Source organism: Anomaloglossus baeobatrachus, chromosome 12 (assembly GCF_048569485.1).
Source record: "Anomaloglossus baeobatrachus isolate aAnoBae1 chromosome 12, aAnoBae1.hap1, whole genome shotgun sequence".
In the NCBI taxonomy this organism is placed as follows: domain Eukaryota; kingdom Metazoa; phylum Chordata; class Amphibia; order Anura; family Aromobatidae; genus Anomaloglossus; species Anomaloglossus baeobatrachus.
In genome coordinates, this window is record NC_134364.1 from 91,745,764 (window position 1) to 91,768,735 (window position 22,972).

The window sequence follows — 22,972 nt, forward strand, 5'->3', positions numbered from 1 at the left end:
GTCTATGAAAGACGTCAAGCTCCACCTTTATTAAAGAATGCTTAAATAGCAATTCCATGTATAGTAATATTATCGGAAATAAACTGATAGGCCACCGTAATGACCCCTATGATGAGCAGAGGCATTGTTATAATGCTTGGATTTGGGCTTAAGTGCCTAAAGGGGACACTAAAGTGTCTCAATTGCCTCAAAACCTATATTTGAACATGTGACAAAGCTCTTCCAATTGGCTTAACTGGGGACTCACCAAAAATATACTACTGGGGTCCATGTACAAGACACCGATTCTGGAAAGGCACCTTAAGTTCCTATAAGTTCTTAATACAGATCTGTTAGAACTCCATTTGCCACCATATTGTGAACCACAATGCTTTTAGGCCTGTAAAAGGGCCAATATTCGTCTACTCCAGATCCTTGGGCTTGGACCCCCAATTACATTCCTTAGATATGAAGCGGTGGTATTAAGCAAGTTCGACTTAAAATGCTACTCATGAACCTTTATGTTGTTTACAATCCAATATTATCAGGCTTTTTTAACAACTGAGGGGGGGATGCATAGCAGAGATTAATATAGGGACCTTCCCACCAATGGTGCTAGTAAACAACTAAAGTCCAAGCTACCCTAGAGGACTCAGTGTTTGTCTGCCCCTATGTTCTTTCCATAATCCTTTCTTGTAGGAATTTTGGTGAGGGGTTTAGCCAAGGAGGCTCATATCAAAATACAAAACCATGTAATTACTGTACAACCCATGAAAAGAGGCAACCCAGACCAGGTGGGTCAATGTTCAGGGGTGTGAAGAATATGTGTGTTTAGGCTCACCTGCTGAGATGGATCCTTCAAGGCCAAGCTCCGGGTGGGCACATGGTGCATAGGTATCGGTGCAGCAAAGGTACTGGAGACTGCAGACTGATAGGAGGCTGGGAACAGGTAGCAGTAGACTGCAGACAAGTAGCAGAGGTCCTGTCCTGGAGACGGCAGACTGGTAGCTGAGGTCCTGGAGACCACAGACAGGTAGCAGAGCTAAAGAAAGCCTGAGGTATAGAAGAGAGGTCGTGGAGACCACAGACCGGTAGCAGAGGTACCGGAAACCGCAGCCAGACAGATGTCCTGGAGACCACAGATAGGTAACAGAAGGAATAGAAGCGTCAGGCACAAAAAAGACATCCTAGAGACCACAGACAGGTAGCATAGGTACTGGAAGCCACAGGCAGGTAGGAGATATCCTAGGGATAACAGACAGGTATCAGAAGTAATGGAAGCCTCAGACATGTAAGAGTCGTCCAAAAACTGCAGACAGGTAACAGAAGTCCTGGAGATCGCAAGCAGACAGTAGTCAGGACCAAAAAAGTCATAATACCAAGACACACGTGTGTGCCTTATATTGGCGCAGGCAGACAATCCCATGGGAGCACTCTGAACCACAAGCAAAGCCCAACGTGGAGCACAACTAAGTCCAGTGGACCAAGATGAAGCAAAGCTGGATCCGGGACAGGTGTGTTACAATGTGCAGTGATCTCCTCCCCATAGATCCTTGTGAAAAGAAGATAGGGGCCAACAAACGCCAAGTGCTCCTGTACCAGCTAACGGCTGTATAGTGATAACCAGCACCACAAGGGGGTACCTATTTTAATCTCTGTAACACTATGGAGAGAAAACCTGAGCTGGGCTGACTCTCTACGGACCTTTTTGCAGTCACTTTGTCTTCCTCTGTAGTGTTTATGTTGTCGGATGAGAAGACTGCTTGGTCTTCCCTTTTGAGATACTCATAACTGTTAACTAACAAAAAAGATGAGGAACCTTGACTTCATTTTTTTTGCCAGCCATCAATGGAGGGGTCATGTAGCGGTCCTGCTTCATAGTAGTCCAAAACATGAAGAAACTGAAAAGTATATCTGAACAAGGTTAGTTCCATTCTAGATATATAGGTGGTCTTCAGGACTAGGGGTTGTGACAGGAAGGAGAAGGGTAATCTTTATATGATTGATCATGCTTGATCCATGATGGCTGGGTGAGGATGCTTGTCTGAATGAGAGCAAGTTTTGCTTAAGACAGATCGCATTGATCTTCTGCGGATCAATAAGATACATTGCATGGATTTACATCTATTCAGGAGCCAACAGACAATTGATCCATTACATTTGATTAAATAAGCTCATGGAGTATCACTGTTTTCATGGAAACATATGTCCCTTGTAGTGGATTGGTGTTACGGATGATCTTTAGTATAAGCCTAACCTACAATATCTCTTTTATTTGCCACCAGATAGTAACATTGTCATCGGCTTTAAATATGAAGAGGTGGTCTCTTTTATACAACCCCATGGGATAAGCTATCATCCAGCATATTGAGCTAGAAGAAATAGTCCATTTTACGAACTAAAGTTGTGAAGACCTCATCTAGCATGGGTTTCGGTTCTGATGATCAGTATTCAGTAATTTTGATGAATTCCCCAAAATAGTTTTTTTTCTCCTACGGGGGCAGTGCATGGAAAAGGCGCTATTGACAATGGAACCTTTGCTCCAACTAGCTTTGATGGTAGAGAAATCACAAAATAAATTCAATGTTGACTAAGGCTGCATGAAGAATGAAGGGATTGGATATATTGAAATCCACCCCCTATAGCTTAGTAAAAAAGAAATTGTCAGATTCATCTTAAATCACTACTGAAGGAATGATTGTGTCGAGAGTAGTGAAACATTGAGGCTAAAAAAATAAGTAATTATGGAGTCCCTTTACCCAGGGGCACAATATAGCAAAAAATGCATTTGTCATACTTCTCCTCCAGGCAATCCTTGGCCATTCATCTTGCTAGATCATCTTTAATTATTTGAGGTATGCCTCATCGGGAACCCCCTTTAATTTCCTACAGACTAAAGCCATATCCAGAGCTGGAGGAAAGCACTCTGTTATGAGCCACCTAAAAAGCCTAGGCCGCATATTCTCCAAAATTCTTCCCTCTAGATGAGATGCGGTCCTATAGCTGTGCCATACTACTTCAACAAGTGGCCACATTGCCACCAAGAGTGGCTGCCATGTGGCCATCTACTTGTAGGGGAGGTGGGGTCCATTGTCTAAAAGATTTGTTTCCCCTTCAACACTCTTGATAATCTTATCGTGGCATTTGTAGTAAAGCAAGTGGCTTGGGCCCGGGTAGTCTGATGAAGCCACAGCATGGGTATATGGGGAGAATTGCAGTATCACGCACTGCTCTGGCTGGTAATCATTAAGATTGTATTTTTCTTTTGGAACTGATACTGCGGTTACATAATTTCTGTTATACAGAAAACAAACAACTCGTGACTCCGGTATCTGGCACTTGAAAAAGTGTGACATTTCTAACACAAGGTTCCAAAATCTCTAAAGGTTTTAGAATTATTTTGTAAATACAACTTTTTGTGAAAATAATCTCCATCATTTACATAGAATCTCACTAATGATGCTTCAGTATGCCATTACAGAATAATTCTCAGGGTCCTATTTCCAAGACCACCCCATCCTAAAAATTAAGGAGCCACAGTGTTGTGTCACTTAATGGTTTTTCCGTTGCATAGGGGCATCCATACTCACCCATTGAAGTGTGCCTCCATTCATGAGGATGAAAGTGGCTGTAGGCCTCTGCACAACCAGATGGCCAAGAAGCCTCTGGGACCTCCATCAATCCTGACAATGGACCATAAAGCTTCTTCAGTGCTATGACCCGTTCATAGATTTTTTTTCTGCACTGTGTCACCCCAGCGACCCGACTGCAGACAACTGGCTAGACTGCCCCTATGCAGAAGAAAAGGATCAATGGTGCCCCCAGTAGTTTGACCCCCAATAATCATTGAGTGGTGACTACTAAAATACTCGGACCCCTTTAAGAATCAATAAATTAATCAATAAATTAATGCACACTCAGGCTAACACAATGGTGGTCAAAGAAGTTTTCGATCTCTCGTGGTTCACTACTTCTTTTTTTATAGAACCTACTGCCTAATTTCTTAGTGGGCAGGCAGGGTTGAGGTCTGACATCCTAGTACTTTTTGACAATAGCTCAAGAAGAAATGTCCTTTCATTGAAGGCTTTTGACCCATGTGCAGAAGCTAAAACCTCTCCAACCAACCCAACGTTGTCTCCACTAAGTAGTTGGGGGTTGGCAATGAGCATTCAAGATATTGGGAGGATTTCTAGCTTAACAATCTTTTGTAACTGTCCATATGATCCTAAACCAGTCCCGGTGACGAGTTCCCCAATATGACCTAGAAATGTGTCCGCTCAGACATTTGGCTTAGGTATTACTTGGAATTTTTATTCCTAAGGTGAAAAGTGAACCTGATAGATATTATGGGACCTGTGTATTAGACCCTAGTAACTCTGGTAAGAATTCAGAACCTTTTGGACCATTTGAGGAATATAAAAGCTTAGAGGCTTCCTCAAACATCTTGTAGGTCTAGTGGTTAAATCATGGCTGGTCTTGTTCTCATCAGTAAATAAAAAATAAGGTAAGGCCAAAGGAATATAACATAGTCAAGCTAAGAGAGCTGGTTTATTGTCTTCTTTTAAGCTTTTATAATCTCATTGAGAAGACATCTCCAGTGACTGTTATAAGTAATGTCTTCCGATCGATGTAATTTAATGATAGTCTTCCAGTTTTTCCTGTTTCATTCACATGGGGCAATCATAAACTGAAATAAAACATGCAAATTCCCTTCTGGATTTCACCAATCAATTATACCGAGTCTATTCAATTACTAGAACTGGCCTTGTGTTCTCCGGAGAATAAAATCGCTTTGCAGATCCGCCTTGGAGAGTTTATTGCATCTCTCATGGGCTCTTACAAAATTGGCCATTCCTCCACCCTATAACCATTATTGCGCCATATAAACATAAATAGTGCATATTTCCAACTGTGTGTAGCAGGTTATTATATAGTAATCGGGGCGGATTTATAAGTTAGTATTAATGTCAGTGCCTATAAACTTTCTAATATACTGTACCAAAGCCACCAATTCCTTCTTCCTACATCCAAGTACTCCCTTGCGAGTGCTCAAAAGTGGAAAATTCATGTAGATGTGTTTGTGCTCTTCTTCTCTACTACTTATGAGCATCACATAAGTCAAGATGAAGGAGGACCAAGAAGGAATAGTGGGGATTTTGCACCCTTTCCCGTTTTCTTTGCATAGTAGCATAGAACTTATTCTCTAATACTCTAATTTGGAAGGAAATATCCAATGTGACAATCTTTATAAACCATAAAAGATCACAAAGTAATATATAAAAATGTGAATAACAATATAATTTTTTTGTGTAGATATTTTTCACATTTTTTTAAGACATGTTCCAAATTTTTCACTTTATTTTTATTTTCTTTCTAGGAAAAATATCTGCCTGGGGAAAGTGTACTTTCAAAACAACATTGTGCTCCTTTCTTAGCTTAGCAGATACTCCATCTGTTCCTGGACCACATTACCAATGAGAGACTCCACCATGTTGCATACTGAGGGCAGTGCCTTACTAAAGGCGGTGTGGCAGGGGAAATTCAGACTGACGCGCCTTTTGCTGGAAGGAGGTGCTTACATCAATGAGGGCAATGCCCAGGGTGAAACCCCTTTGATGGCAGCCTGCTTAGCCAAATATGATGACCCCCAAAATAAGTCCCGAATGGTAAAATACCTTCTGGAAAATGGGGCTGACCCAAACATGCCTGACAAGATGGGTAAAACTGCTTTAATGCATGCTTGCTGCAATCTGACCGGAGCAAGCGTTGTCGCGGTTTTGCTTGAACATGGTTCAGACCCCAGCATTAAAGACTACTCAGGCACATCTGCTCTTATGTATGCTCTTAATAAAGGTGACCGAGAAACCTTAAGGGTCCTCTTGGATGCTTGTAAAGCTAGAGGCAAAGAGGTAATCATCATAACCACGGATACTTCTCCATCTGGGACCAAAAAAACCAAGCAGTATCTCAACTCTCCCCCATCTCCAGGAGTTGACGAAAAGCAATCTCCATCAGTATGTATGTCTCCCTCCGACATTGATTTAAAAACATCCCTCTCCCCAGCAAGCGAGAAAGAAGAAGCACGGGATGTGTTTAACTTCAATATGGGAACCAGGCTGACGTGCCCTACATCAAGCAAACTAGAAATTAAAACCTCCGATCACATACCCAATAAAGGAAGGATGGTGAACAAAAAGCAACTCAAGAGGCTAAACTCTGAACCTTGGGGTTTAGTAGCCCCTTCCGTCTTGGCTGCTTCCCATCTGGTGGCCCCTGCTGCTAAGCCTACTGTTGAAGAATCTGAAGAAACTATCATTACAGAAATAAATAACTTGTCCATTACCAAGAGACCATTATTGTCTAGACGTCACAGCATAGAGGGTCAAGATTCATCTTGCTTTAAAACCGAAGAGCAGTCGTCTGAAGAAGATCCCTCAGGACCAGACTCTTTATGGGCTGATAAGGTTCACTTAAGCCACCTACATCAGCCACTATCGAGGCGCAATACAGCACCTGAGGCTCAGGAAACATCTAATGCCACATTGGCTCCTACCATTGGAGCTAACTTACGAGGAGTTCCACATCATAAATTGACACGTATGGACCACTATGAATCAGATTCCCATCTCTGCCCTGATTCCATTCCCGGTTCTCCAGACTCTGGGCGTGTGTCTTTAGAACGGAGAAAATACAATGCTTCTCCTCTAACACTTTTTACCAGTTCCTCTCGAGAATCTTTAGAGAGTATTCCGAGCGCTGTCTCTCCTATGACTGTCCGTCGTAGAACCCCAGGTCTTCTCGAAAGGAGAGGATCTGGGACTCTTCTTCTAGATCACATATCTCATACCCGACCAGGATTCTTACCGCCGCTGAACGTTAACCTTAACCCTCCGATTCCTGATATCAGATCTAACGGCAAAGCTCCCTCACCGGTTCACGGCAGCCAGAAAACACTGATTCCAGTGGCCCCAAGTTCTCCGAAACACTTTGACGCCAAAGCCAAAAAGAAACTCATAAGGAGACATTCTATGCAAACAGAACAGATCAAACAGCTCGCCAGTTTTCAGAATCTCTTTACTCAAAATGAATCCGATAATTAAAGAATCAAGAATCAACCGATACAGTTCTAACCTGAAGAAAATGGATCAGAAGTAAATATGTAAATCTCCTCACTCCTCAAAGGACTTTACAACATTTTGGAGGCTCACCGTTGTATCTACAATAAATAAACAGGAAGTCGCTTCCATCATGATCACCTTTTTCCTGATTGCTTTGGTTCTCATGAGCTTTATAAAGTTTTTGCATTTACCAGTGGAAATATGGGTAGATCTCAGAAATGTAGCATTTTAAAATTTAACCATTTGGGTGTCCTTTTAAATGAAAAATATGACATTCATATTTCATTGGATCAGCAAATAATTTGGCTCTGAAGTTATGTAATTCTAGTTATCGAAACCTGCAAAAAATAAAAAATTAAAAAAAATAAAAAAAATCCAGAAACTCAAACTCTTCTTTTCCTGTGACTTTTAGGTACTGGAAAATACCATCATTGAAAAAAAAAATTGTAAAATTCTAAATGTATGTTTTATATAAAATATGTAAGAAAAAAAGCAAAAAAAATCAATTGTAAAATAATACAACCTGAAATAGTCATGTGGTTAATAATTATGATTATTTCCAGGATTTCAAACAGGGTGATTCAGGATGTTGAGATACCTGCTTTTATGTGTTGACCAGATGGCGCTCTATCTTAAATCTAAACCTTATCTAATATCGCCATCTACTGGTAAACTAGACAGCAGGTTTTACTGTATTTTTTTGTTATACACATTTTGTATATAGTCAGCATTGTTCAAAGTTTGGTCTGCCGGAGCACTTACATAGGACAAAATGTTTATCTTTGTAAATATTCTGATGATTGAATGTATAATAGAGGATTTTTTTGCTATTAATACTCCAAAAAGAGCTTTAGACTGGTGAAAATATTACCAGTAAAGCACACATAGATTTAATAACAATAATAGATGTATAACAAATAATGTATGAATGTGATGAAGATACATTTTATTTTGAAGAAAACAGGAAATAATTCTAATGCAGAGGGGAATCAACCTCTTGTTGATCTTATGGTATCTTACAGCACTTTGCCCTGTCTACTCATGTATAAATACAAATATATAAATATATCTATATAGCTATATCTAGAATGCTAGAGATTAGGGACACACAGATGTGGTTGTGTACACACATATTTAACTACATCTACGCACACATATATGCACATGTGTATGATGAAAACCCTTAAAGCAATGTTGTCTATTGTTTTTGTTCTATACGGCACAGGCCTGATTGTGGTACCCATTACTGTTCCCAAAAAATGAAAATTTCTGTAGACACTATTTGTAACATAATTCACACTTTATTTTATTTTATCCATTACTTCCTAATAATAGCAAAATTGGGGAAAAAAAAAACAAGAAAAGATCTCCAAATCATAAAAAAAAATGTAAAAGGATAGTTGGAATTTGATGTGAAGTGAATAGAAAGTGAAAAAACATTTTTAATAATTTTATTGAACTTGGTAGAATGGGGTATAGGATATCTATTATTTACCTACAAATTATTGGGTAGAATGGGGTTGGGATATCTATTATTTACCTACAAATTAGAGCTATTATTTTTATGTGAGGATTTTGCGGGCCATTATTTCATTTTTGTGCCTTATGAACATTTTAGCAAAAATTATGTAGTCATAGCTTTTTCTATTGACAACCATCCCTCCCTCCTGTTTGGGTACATTTTGCAGAATGAGGACTCATCACAACCATCTCTAATAACTCATTTTAGTCATCCTTTTATTGGATTAAGACGCTGTCAAAAGGAGTCAAATTAATGTCATGCTTGTCTCATGTCAGTCTTGCACTAAATTAAACTGACATCCTAATGGCTAGGAAGATGAATGATCAGATTCCATAATTATATACACCCCTTACATGGGTCTAATAATTAAACACTAAATTCAGGTTTCCAGTTACATTACTATATTGGTTATATGTCAAGCTCAGAATAGTGGTATTCAGACCTGATATTTATTTTTTGGGTAGGAATTGTGTTTATGACATGTGCATGATTCTCCAAGTGAATCCATTATTATTGCAGCAGAAGCCCTTTTTTTCAAAACAGCACCTCTTTTGTTCATTGGCTGTGTCTGGTATTGCAACTGTATTTCATTCAAATGAATGGGGGAAAAAGCCTTTCCTCTAGTATATTCTGGGGTACATTGTTAGTAGTCATCCATTTATTACTGATAATATAAGTAATAAGGAAAAGGAAGCACAACTGAGTCAGAAATGAACAGAGTCCCTTTACCTGGATGTACATGCTCCCAGAGAGGTCTGGGGAGTGCGTAGCATAGTTTTGTAATTATTACAATGAATTATAGGCAGATTTTATATATAGAAGGGACTATGACGTTCTAAATGGTCTATGAGTTTCAGTGTTGGTGACATGAGAGCCCCTTCTTTTAGAGCCCATTAAATTTAATTAATGTTAGAGGCTACACTACAGTTCAAACGTTTGGGGTCACCCAGACAATTTTATCTTTAACATGAAAAATTATTTTTTTATTTATCAAATGAGTTGCATAATGAATAGAAAATATAGTACAGACATTGAGATATTTCACCCCATGCTTCCCCCCTCCCACAAGTTGGATTGGCTTGATGGCCACTTTTTGCGCAGCATACGGTCAAGCTGCTCCCACAACGGTTCAATGGGGCTGAGATGTGGTGACTGGGATGGCCACTCCATTACAGATAGAATACCAGCTGCCTGCTTCCTCCGTAAATAGTTCATACATAATTTGGAGGTCCGGTTTGGGTCACTGTCCTGTTGTAGGATGAAATTGGCTGCAATCAAGCGCTGTCCACAGGGTATGGCTTGGCATTGTATAATAGAGTGATAGCCTTCCTTATTCAAAATCTCTTGTACATTGTACAAATCTCCCACTTTACGAGTACCAAAGCAACCACAGACCATCACATTACCTCCACCATGCTTGACAGATGGGTCAGGCACTCTTCCAGCATCTTTTCAGTTATCCTGCGTCTCACAAATATGTTTGATCGAAACACCTCAAACATCGATTAGTCTGTCCATAACACTTTTTTCCAATCTTCCTCTGTCCAATGTCAGTGTTGTTTTGCCCATATTAATCTTTTCCTTTTATTAGCCAGTCTCATATATAGCTTTTTCTTTGCCACTCTGCCCTGAAGGCCAGCATCTTGACGTCGACCTTTCACTGTAGACGTTGACACTGGCGTTTTGCAGGTACTATTTAATGAAGCTGCCAGTTGAGGACCTGTGAGGCGTCGATTTCTCAAACTAGAGACTCTAATGTACTTGTCTTGTTGCTCAGTTGTGCAGCGCGGCCTCCCAATTTTCTTTCTACTCTCGTTAGAGCCTGTTTTTGCTCTCCACTGAAGGGAGTAGTGCACACATAGTTACATATAGTTACATAGTTACTTAGGTTGAAAAAAGACCTAGGTCCATCTAGTTCAACCTTCCTCCACCAGTTCTACATTTGGTCACTAAGTCATTTATAACCAACAATGTTTTGTGTACTGAGGAAATCATCCAGCCCTTTTTTAAAAGCTGTTATAGTATCTGCCATTACAACCTCTTGTGGTAGGGTATTCCACAGTCTGACTGCTCTAAGGGGTACTTTGCACGCTGCGACATCGCTACTGCGATATTGTCGGGGTCAAATTGAAAGTGACGCACATCCGACGCCGGTAACGACGTCGCAACGTGTAAAGCCTAGATGCGCCGATAAACAATCGCAAAAGCGTCGAAAATCGGTGATCTGTGTAGCGTCGGTCATTTTCAGAATGTCACACCAATAGGAGATACGATGTTGTTCCTCGTTCCTGCGGCAGCACACATCGCTGTGTGTAAAGCCGCAGGAGCGAGGAACATCTCCTTACCTGCTTCCACCGGCTATGCGGAAGGAAGGAGTTGGGCAGGATGTTTACGTCCCACTTATCTCCGCCCCTCCGCTTTTATTGGCCACCTGCCGTGTGACGTCGCTGTGACGCCGCACGACCCGCCCCCTTAGGAAGAAGGCGGGTCGCCGGCCAGAGCGACGTTGCAGGGCAGGTAAGTGCGTGTGAAGCTGCTGTAGCGATAATGTTCGCTACGGCAGCTATCACAAGATATCGCATGTGCGACGGGGGCGGGTACTATCGCGCTCGGCATCGCTAGCCGATGCTAGCAATGTCGCAGCGTGCAAAGTACCCCTAACTGTAAAGAACCCTTTCCTATTTAACTGTTGGAATCGCTTTTCTTCCACTCGCAGTGAGTGCTCCCTGGTCCTTAGTATTGTCTTTGGAAGAAATAAGTCATGTGCCAGTCCTTTATTATTGACCACACATGTATTTATACATATAAATGAGATCTCCTCTGAGACGTCTTTTTTTCTAAGCTAAACATATCTAACTTTTTGGACCTGTCATCATATGGGAGGCCTTCCATTCCTTGTAGTAGTCTAGTTGCCCGCCTTTGAACTGACTAACTTCTGAATATCCTTTTTAAAATGTGGAGCCCAAAACTGGATCCCATATTCTAGATGTGGCCTTACAAGTGATTTATAGAGGGGTAACAATACGTTGGGATCACGGGATCTAATCTCTCTTTTTATACACCCTAAAATCTTGTTTGCTTTAGCAGCTGCTGCTTGACATTGAGTGCTGTTGCTCAGCTTATTTGTAATGAGAATACCTAAGTCCTTCTCCTGTTCTGTAGTCCCGAGTTTACTTCCATTTAATGTATACGCAGTTATAGGATTACTCCGTCCTAGGTGCATTACTTTACATTTATCAACATTAAATCTCATTTGCCAAGTATCTGCCCATTCTGACATCTTATCCAGATCTTTTAGTAATATTGTACTATCAAGGTCAGTTTTTAATATCCTACATAGTTTGGTGTCATCAGCAAAGACTGACACTTTACTATCAATCCCATCCACAAGGTCATTAATAAAGAGATTAAAAAAAATCGGTCCTAGCACAGATCCCTGTGGCACCCCACTGCTGACTATAGCCCATTGTAGGAAATCTACAGTTTCTTGGCAATTTCTCAGATGGAATATCCTTAATTTCTAAGAACAAGAATAGACTGTCGAGTTTCACATGAAAGTTCTCTTGTTCTGGCCATTTTGAGAGTTTAATGGAACCAACAAATGTAATGCTTCAGATTCTAAACTAGGTCAAAGGAAGGTCAGTTTTTTAGCTTCTCTAATCAGCAAGAATGTTTTCAGCTGTGCTAACATACTTGTATAAGGGTTTTCAAGGGATTTCTAAACATTCATTAGCCTTCTAACACAGTTAACAAACACAATGTACCATTAGAACACTGGAGTGGTGGTTGTTGGAAATGGGCCTCTATACACCTATGTAGATATTGCATTAAAAAACAGATGTTTGAAGCTAGAATAGTCATTTAACAGATTAGCAATGTATAGAGTGGATTTCTGTTTAATTTAATCTTAGCTTCATTAAAAAAATGTGCTTTCCTTTCAAATATAAGGAAATATCTAAGTGACCATAACTTTTGAACTGTAGTGTATGTCCACAGTCAAGTATTGTTTTACAGTTCATGTGTTCAGAAAGTTGAGTTACCTTGTAAAACGTATTATTCACATGTGTTAGTATAAATTATACTACTCTCCAGAGCTGCATTTGTAATTCTGTCAGTTACTGTTAGACACAATCAACATTTGATTTTCAGCTCAGATAAGCTCCTGTACTACACTTCCCAAAATGTAAGTCAGCAGAGCGACAATGTATACAATGTAATGTATGTACACAGTGACTGCACCAGCAGAATAGTGAGTGCAGCTCTGGAGTATAATACAGGATGTACCTTAGGATCTGTAATGTAATGTATTGACACAGTGACTCTACCTGCAGAATAGTGAGTGCAGCTCTGGGATATAATACAGGATGTAAGCGACGATCAACGATCGCAAAAACGGCAAAAATCGTTGATCGTTGACACGTCGCTCCAAATCATAATGTTGTTGGTGTTTCATTCCGCAGGTTGTTCGTCGTTCCTGCGGCACCACACATCGCTGTGTGTGACACCGCAAGAACGACGAACATCATCCTACCTGCGTCCATCGGACAGGAGGAAGGAAGGAGGTGGGCGGGATGTTACGTCCCGCTCATCTCCTCCCCTCCTCTTCTATTGGGCGGCAGTTTTGTGACGCCGCTGTGACGCCGAACGCTCCTCCCCCTTGAAGGAGGGATTGTTCGGCAGCAACAGCGACATCGCTGAACAGGTATGTGCGTGTGACGCTGCCGTAGCGATATTGTTCGCTACGGCAGCAATCACCACATGTCGCACGAACGACGGGGGCGGGTGCTATCGCTCGCAACATCACTAGCGATGTCGCAGCGTGTAAAGCACCCTTTACTTAGAATTAGTGCAGGAGACATAATGTAATGTATTCACACAGTGACTCCACCAGGAGAATAGTGAGTGCAGCTCTGGGATATAATACAGGATGTAAGTTAGGATCAGTACAGCATCAGTATTGTAATGTATGTACATGTACACAGTGACTGCACCAGCAGAATAATGAGTGCAGCTCTGGATTACAACACAGGATGTAACTCAAGATCTGTGCAGGATCAGTATAAATAATGTAATGTATGTGCACGGTGACTACACCAGCAGAATAGTGAGTGCAGCTCTGAAGTATAATACAGGATGTAACTCAGCATCAGTAATGTAATGTATGCACACAGTGACTCCATCAGCAGACTAGTGAGTCCAGCTGTGGAATAAAATACAGGATGTAAATCAGTATCAGTAATGTTCTGTATGCACACAGCAACTGCACCAGCAGAATCGTGAGTGCAGCTCTGGAGTATAGTACAGGGGGTGACTCAGGATCAGTAAGGCTGCTTTCACACCTCCGGTTTCTGCAATGCGGCACAATCCGGCACTTTGCAGGAAAATCGCAACCGGGTTTTTTTGCTGCCGGTTGCGATTTTCCTGCATAGACTTTAATTAGTGCCGCATTGTGCCGCATGGCCTTGTGTTCCGTCCGGTTTTTGCCGCATGCGGCAGATTTAGCCGATGCGGCGGCCGGATGGAACGTTGCCTGGCACGTTTTTTCGTGCGGCAAAAAAAAAACGCATCGCGCCGCATTCGGCCGATGCGGCGCATTTTTCAATGCATGCCTATGGCGGCCGGATGCGGCGCGATGCGGCAATAACCGCATCCGGCCGCCGCATGCGGTTTTTGCCACTGCGCATGCTCAGTAGCATGCCGCAAGCGGCAAAAACCGGACTGGCCGCAAAGGAAAAACTTATGCAAAAAATGCGGTGTGTTCACCGCATCCGTTGCATAGCTTGCACAGCCGGATTGAGCCGCAGAGCTCAAGCCGGATGTGTGAAAGCAGCCTAAAGGATACGTAAAGTACTGTGTGTACTCGCAGTGACTGCATCAGCTGAATAGTGAGTGCAGCTCTGGAGTATAATACAGAATCATAACTCAGGATCAGTAATGTAATGTATGTACACAGTGACTGCACCAGCAGAATAGTGAGTGCAGCTCTGGAGTATAATACAGGAGGTAACTCAGGATCAGTAATGTAATGTATGTACACAGTGACTGCACCAGCAGAATAGTGAGTGCAGCTCTGGGGTATAATACAGGATGTAACTCAGGAACAGAACATGTAATATTTTTGCAAAGCAACTCAACTTTTTGCGTACATGAATAACACAATTAATAATGTAATATGTAAACTGAGAACAAGGTGGGGTTTAAAATCCAATGATGACTTCACAATGTATAATGGTGGAGAAAGGTTGACCTTGATGGACCGATTTCTTTTTTTCAACCTATGTAACTATGTAATCCTTCTAAGTTTCCACAGTATGGTTCCATTTTTTAACCTGATAGTAACATCGCCCAAAGGAAATGTGGGTGTCATTACAAAGGTGAGCAGAGAAATTTTCTACAAAGCCGGTTGTGTAAGCCGCCATGACAGTCCACCTGGTCTGACTGGTCCTTGTCAGACTGAATGGAGCCAGGTGATCCGTATATACAACTATTTCTTTCTCCTGATGCCGTTTAGTATACAAACTATGTAAAAATATCAGAATAATATAGAAAAACTCAGGTTCTAAAATAAAAGTGTCTGCACATGTGTGTCTATGTGTAGGAGCGTACGTATGGCTCTAGGTATGTGTCAGATTCTGTGTGCGTAGCTATGTACAGTGCGTGTAGATACAGTATATACCGTGTGTGACATAGACAACTAAGGCCTAGGACTTTCAAATGCATTTATGTCTTGTATGCACAAGATGGCGCCGTCGCCTCACGTTTCCAGTATATCTTAAAATAACTACTAATAGAAGGGGAGGGGAGTATAGAGCGTATACTATCGATTTTTTTATTTTTTTTCATGTTTGGGGTGTCATAAGACAAAATCCCTCTCTATCTATGATTAAATTTGCTGACTATGTAGAATATGAAGTTGTAAAATAAAAGAATGAAACACTTGTTCGGCCTTTGGTGTCTTCTTTTTTACAACCTTGGGTGGAACGACCTGTCACAATGGGGCTTATGATTATTTTCTCTGATGCACAATACTCCTTGTGGAGACCACAGGGCAAAGTAATGCTACCTGGCAAAAAAGATATGCAAGTTATCTCTCCCTAAGAAAGAAAAGGTTTCTTTACTGCCACCTATAGGTAGCTACACTGTATGACAATATCCAATTTGTTAAAGAAGCATTCCAGGCTATACATGTTATCACTTATCCACTCCATAAAGATCGGTGTGAGTCCCAACGCTGGGACCTTTACTAATCTCCAAAATTATGGACTTCGGTTCTCTGATTTCAACTTGCACTTACGACCTACTACTTCTTTTTTTGTCTGAGAGATTGACGTTGAGAACCCCATTTTCTGTCAGTTGGTGTGGGTTCAAGTCATATTCTTATCTACTGGAATACCCCTGGGCCTATAAGGTGCTTCAACTAATGCCTAAGGATTTTAGCTAAACCAGAGTCCTCCAAAAAGACCCTCCTCTGTAGAAAGCTGTTTCTGGCTTTTTACTCCTCATCAGCACATAGCATAATGTTATATGGCTAGGTGAGAGGCATTGGACGAAGCTCTCGGGGAGAATATTTGCGTTAGACATTCTTCTGATCTTTACGTGTTGGGAAATTGGTTTCTAAGGGCAGTACATCAATGATAATTTTGGGGTGTAAAAAGACTTGTTTTCAAGACTAAAAACTTCATGTCCACATTTAAATGCCCATCTCCCTCTCATAAAATCTTCCAGGAAGAGTATCACAAAACTTCCCTTTTAAGTGGCAACCGTCAGTTTTAAAATATCTGGGAGTTATGGTACCTAGGGATCCAGCAAAAATTGTACATCACAATTTTTTCCCCTTATTAGAAAGGACAACCAGGGACTTAAAGAAATATGACAAAAAGAGATTGACGTGGTTTGGGCGTATAAACGCGATAAAAATGGATGTGTTACCGAGGTTCCTGTTCCTGTTTCAGACAATACCCATACAGCTACCGCTAAGTTACTTCTCCAAGATCCAGACAACCTTGTCTGGGTTTGTCTGGGGGAACAGGAGACCCCGAACAGGAATTAAAACTCTGACCAGACACAAAAGTGCCCGGGGGGGGGGGCGGGGCTCCCAAATTTTCAGTTATATTACAAGGCAGCTATCTTAACGAGATTACTGGACTGGCATTTTCATGGTAATTCGAAACAATGGGTGGTGATTAAACAGGATATGCTGGGAACTCCCTTACATTTAGGCTGGGTTCACACATAGCGACAGCGACGTCGCTGTTACGTCACCATTTTCTGTGACGTAACAGCGACCTTGTAAGTCGCTGTTATGATCGCTGCTTAGCTGTCAAACACAGCGACGCAGCAGCGATCATAACGTCGCTACATGTGCAGAGAGCAGGGAGCCGCGCGCACACTGCTTAGCACTGGCTCCTTGCTCTCCTAGCTACAGTACACATCGGGTTAATTAACCCGATGTGTACTGCAGCTACATGTTCAGAGAGCAGGGAGCCGCGCACACTGCTTAGCGCTGGCTCCTTGCTCTCCAAGCTACAGTACACATTGGGTTAATTACCCGATGTGTACTGCAGCTACATGTGCAGAGAGCAGGAGCCGGCACTGGCAGGTAGAGCGGCGGAGGCTGGTAACGAAGGTAAATATCGGGTAACCAGGGAAAGGGCTTCCCTTGGTTACCCGATGTTTATCTTGGTTACAAGCTTACCGCAGCTGCCAGATGCCGGCTCCTGCTCCCTGCTCGCTTCATTTTGTCGCTCTCTCGCTGTCAAACACAGCAATGTGTGCGTCACAGCGGGAGAGTGCCTTTGAAGAAAACGAACCAGGGCTGTGTGTAACGAGCAGTGATCTCACAGCAGGGGCCAGATCGCTGCTCAGTGTCACACACAGCGAGATCGCTAATGAGGTCACGTTGCGTCACCAAAACCGTGACGTAGCAGCGATTTCGGTAGCGATCTCGCTATGTGTGAAGAACCCCTTACTTCCATGGTTAGAGAAAGAAAGTAGGATCCAGATAGCAAAAGGAATGGAGTTCACGCGGACAGCGATGGGGATGTGGGATGGAGAGATAAAAAAGGGATCTCTCTCTCAGGAGCAGGGCCCACTTACCCCCATATTCGGTAATAAGAAGTTCCCCCCAGGACTCCACTCCCATAGTTTCGGGGGATTTACTCAGGAGGATGATACTCGTTTTTGTCACGTGCTCCAGGGACACACCCTACCAACTTATACTTCCATGCAGGCCACAGAGATTTCCTGGATGGAATATATGCAGTTGAAATCTTTCCTCTCGTACCAGGACAGGGAGAGAAGGATGAGGACACCCCCTACTCCTTTTGAGAAAGTATTTTTACAGGGGTCATCACCTGGACATGGCATCTCACTCATTTATAAAATGCTGAACCAGAGAAATAGGGTGGATAAACCTCACTTTGTCTGTAGGTGGATATCAAAGTGTAGACTGGAGGAAAAACGGGTTTAAAAACCGCGCTAGGAAACCACGAGCAAGGATGTAAATGAATATTTTTCTTTTATTTAGATAATTCCAACACGTTTCGGAGACCCATCTGTCTCCTTCCTCAGGGAAAAAAAAAAAAAAGAAAGGTGGGGAGAGGAACTGGGAGAGGATATTCCAGAGGATGATTGGAGCAGAGCGTACCTGTGGACCCACAAGCTTTCCTTCGCGTGCGCCGCTCAAGAAAAAAGTTATAAAATTCTCTCAAGGTGGTACCATTACCCGACTAAATTACATGCTATATTTCCCTCTGTGTCTGATGTGTGCTGGAGGTGTGGCACAGACACAGGTACAATGCTACACATATGGTGGAGCTGTACTAAGCTGCAACCCTTTTGGGACTCAGTGTTCTACCTGTACAAAAAGATGAGCGGAGGTGAAATAGAAAAGTCCCCCCAGGTTACCCTTCTTTCTATGCTCCCAGGAGCTATTAAAACACAAAAAAGGGACATGTTGCGATTTTGCCTGGCGGCTGCCCGTATGATTAGCCCACGATTTTGGAAACAGACTAGATGCCCTACGGTGCTGGATTGGTTGGAGGAGATGACAAACCTTTTCATATACAATTCAATATGTAAAAGGGGTCAAAAATTATCTAAAAAATTATTAGGGACCCCAGAATTATAAAAATATCCTTTATTATAACAAAGCTAAAAATAACTCACAGACATAAATACATTCAATGTCTCAACTGGGTTCAACCAATTAGGGGGTAGATACGTAACAGTGCACAACTCATTTTTCCCTTTTACAGTCCAATAGACACAGCAAAAATTTATCCTCCTCCAATATTCAAAAAGTAGATACCTCAGAGGGACAAAAAAATAAAAAATGCAAACATAAATATTAGAGGGTTTGTGTACAATTCATATTGATACTCATCATTTTAGCCCTCCAAACCCCTACTAGGCTCACTGCCAATCGATGGTATAGGAGCTGACTATAGAGACAAAAAGATATTTTGTCTCTATGTCCAGTTCCAACCCCTACCCAGCTGTAGACCAATAATATATGACCATAGATATCCAGATATCACCCCTGGTAGCCCCTACTGTGTGTTTTTAGTGACCGCTATTTAACATCCATATCACAGCTTTAGCCGGTCAAGAGAAACAGAGGAAAAACAGGGGTGACCTTCAAAATTAGGCGCACCCTGGAATACCCACAGGTTATTCCCAACAGAACCAACACCCAACATGTAGTGTAAACCCATCCACTGAACTGTTGATTTAGATACCGTGCACACCCTGAAGTGGCAAAAAGGTCACTCCCTACAGGACAGAGATTTAATATCGGCCCAAGACCATCATCTGAACTGTTAGTTTAGAAAAATTTCATAGCAAAACAAGCAAACACATATATGCCATAGATGGTACAAAAATAAAAAGTCCAATAACCATAACTTGTTCCTTAATAGGATTCTTAATAGATGAATTATTTATCACATATCCGCTGGAAAATATCCTGAAGGGAAATATTTTATAAATATCCTTCTTCACAGAGATAGTTGATTTCAGAAGCGTGATATGTCGCAGGTTCCTTTTGGTAATGGTTAGACACACTGTGCTTGATAGCTTCACACTCTTAGGATACAGTTTACACCTTACACCTCGACGCGTTTCCCCCCTTGTATGATAAAACCAAAGGGTTCATCAGGAGGTTTTAATGATCCATGAGTTTAATATCAATATTCAATATGGATCTAAAAGAGGGGGAGAGAAATATATACAGTCTCTCAGTATAGATGAAGCACACTTCTTAATATATACATAAGAAAATAGTCCATCAGGGTCTTTAAGCTATATAAGGCTACAAAATAGTCCCACATAAATAATGTCTGGGGAGAAAGATAGAACTTCCTAAAAAACAGGATAGTCCCCAAACCATCAGATATCGTGATTACCCCACTCCACACATATAATCACTACACCGATACAAGTCTACTCCATATAAATTACATGGAGAACACACAGATACAAATATACATACCACTATCACCCCAAAATTGTATAAGATAAACTCAGTCAGCTGATTCAAGATACACAATAAGTACACCCAATGTCACTTACCCCAAGCACCTCAGATAAAGCGTATAATGCTGGACAGGACCACTACATCGATAGTTTAGTGGTCCAAATGTCATAAGACGGTAAAAGCTGGCAAAACGCCATGATAACGTCCGTCACGGGAAATCCCGGAATAAGGATACCAGCACGCCAGCCAGCAGCCACCCGGCAGCCTTTTAAATGAGTGCGGGAGCCATTCTATTTCCGGCCCAGACCGCCCCCTGCCATTCGTCAGGACCGCGCACGCGCGCAGCCGCGTCACCCGCACCGTCATGTGGACAGATCTAACACCACTCCCACATACCTCATCAAGGCCACCGCGCATGCGCCATACTGCACCTTCTACGCAGCCACCGGTATTCTCTAAGCGGCTAAACGTAGGTTCCCACAGCGCAGCACCGCGCATGCGCCCAAGGTATTTCATATACATAGACCACAATCAAGAGATGTTTATGTAAGGCAAGATTCAAAATAAACCCACGGGCCATACAAGGCTCTCAAAATCATTGATCTCCAATATCCCACACCCCCTCACATCAAAATATACCCGAAACGGAGGTTGGGGGGTTGTTTATTACCTGACTGAAAAATGAGATATACACATAGGGGCTAAATATATATACCTAAGACCACTGGCACTCTAATATAGTTTAAGAGGCCTGTATGTATATGCATTTATATTTATTATTAAATGGGGCCAATTTACTAATCCTAGAGATGGGGACATTTCCACCCTAACAGACATTAATAATACCCCTTCCATTATAGATTATTGACAAAAAACCTTTAGCTTACTATTACTTTCGATGAAAACCAAATCCCAATAACGGGGGTTTGTGTTATAGGAAGCGACAATTCAGTCTGACCTCCTCTAGTCTTCGCAATATCACAGGACCACGCACTAAAAACAATAAGGAGAAGAAGAATATCCTCCCCACAGGGAAACCCTCTCTAGTCATCCCCAGAGGCGCCTCTACCCAATATACCTCAATCCAGAAAACACCCATATGTTAAATTTTCATTAAGACCCATTGGTTGTACAGACCCCAGACGAAATATCCATTCCGTTTCCTTCCTAAGGATCTTATTATCCCAGTTGCCTCCTCTTTCATTTTGTGTGATTACTTCTAAGACCTCAAACTTAAGTATACCTGAGTCACCTCCATGGTTTTCCCAAATATGACGAGAAATAGGGGTATCTCGTTTGTGGCGAATATCCCCCAAGTGATCTCCTATGCGCCTTCGAAATTCACGTCGCGTTTTCCCAACGTAGTTCTTTGGGCATGTACATGTAGCCACATATACTACCCCTTTTGTCAGGCAGTTTGCAAAGTCCCTCAGAAAGTACTTAATTCCTGTCACTGCACTGACCGAAAATTTAGAAACATTAATCCAGCCACAAAAGTGGCATCTACCACACCTAAAAGTACCACATACCTGACGGTTCAACCAAGTCCCTTCCGGCAGTGGTCTTTTGTAGTGGCTATGAACCAATCGATCAGCTAGTGACCTACCTCTCCTGAAAGTAATTTTGGGATCCTCCGAAATATTTTCTCCTATAAGTTCATCCGCTTTCAAAATGCCCCAATGTCTTCTCAATATACTAAAAATTCGTTCCACATGCACATTATAGGTCCCAATGACCCTGATTTCATCCGGGTCAGTTTTCTTTATAGTTGGGACTAGCAGGGAACTTCTCTGTTTATGAAGGGCATGTTGAAAAGCTCCATTAAGGGCCATCTCTGTGATTATATGTGTGGAGTGGGGTAATCACGATATCTGATGGTTTGGGGACTATCCTGTTTTTTAGGAAGTTCTATCTTTCTCCCCAGACATTATTTATGTGGGACTATTTTGTAGCCTTATATAGCTTAAAGACCCTGATGGACTATTTTCTTATGTATATATTAAGAAGTGTGCTTCATCTATACTGAGAGACTATATATATTTCTCTCCCCCTCTTTTAGATCCATATTGAATATTGATATTAAACTCATGGATCAATAAAACCTCCTGATGAACCCTTTAGTTTTATCATACAAGGGGGGAAACGCGTCGAGGTGTAAGGTGTAAACTGTATCCTAAGAGTGTGAAGCTATCAAGCACAGTGTGTCTAACCATTACCAAAAGGAACCTGCGACATATCACGCTTCTGAAATCAACTATCTCTGTGAAGAAGGATATTTATAAAATATTTCCCTTCAGGATATTTTCCAGCGGATATGTGATAAATGATTCATCTATCAAGAATCCTATTAAGGAACAAGTTATGGTTATTGGACTTTTTATTTTTGTACCATCTATGGCATATATGTGTTTGCTTGTTTTGCTATGAAATTTTTCTAAACTAACAGTTCAGATGATGGTCTTGGGCCGATATTAAATCTCTGTCCTGTAGGGAGTGACCTTTTTGCCACTTCAGGGTGTGCACGGTATCTAAATCAACAGTTCAGTGGATGGGTTTACACTACATGTTGGGTGTTGGTTCTGTTGGGAATAACCTGTGGGTATTCCAGGGTGCGCCTAATTTTGAAGGTCACCCCTGTTTTTCCTCTGTTTCTCTTGACCGGCTAAAGCTGTGATATGGATGTTAAATAGCGGTCACTAAAAATACACAATAGGGGCTACCAGGGGTGATATCTGGATATCTATGGTCATATATTATTGGTCTACAGCTGGGTAGGGGTTGGAACTGGACATAGAGACGAAATATCTTTTTGGCTTTATAGTCAGCTCCTATACCATCGATTGGCAGTGAGCCTAGTAGGGGTTTGGAGGGCTAAAA

At 41.7% G+C, this 22,972-nt stretch overlaps 1 protein-coding gene and 1 long non-coding RNA gene across 3 annotated transcripts in view; one reads left to right on the forward strand and one right to left on the reverse strand.

Annotated features, from left to right (window-relative positions):
• ANKRD34A (ankyrin repeat domain 34A) overlaps positions 1-15,558 on the forward strand; it is a 37,800-nt gene extending 22,242 nt beyond the window's left edge. For both annotated transcript variants that reach the window (XM_075330389.1, XM_075330388.1), the window contains exon 2: positions 5,357-15,558. In XM_075330389.1, the coding sequence (XP_075186504.1) occupies positions 5,454-7,079 (1,626 nt within the window). In that variant the 5' untranslated portion in view covers positions 5,357-5,453 and the 3' untranslated portion in view covers positions 7,080-15,558. The remainder of the gene's footprint in view (positions 1-5,356) is intronic.
• Positions 1-22,972, reverse strand: part of LOC142258005 (uncharacterized) — a 204,984-nt gene that overhangs the window by 18,672 nt on the left and 163,340 nt on the right. The window lies entirely within an intron of this gene.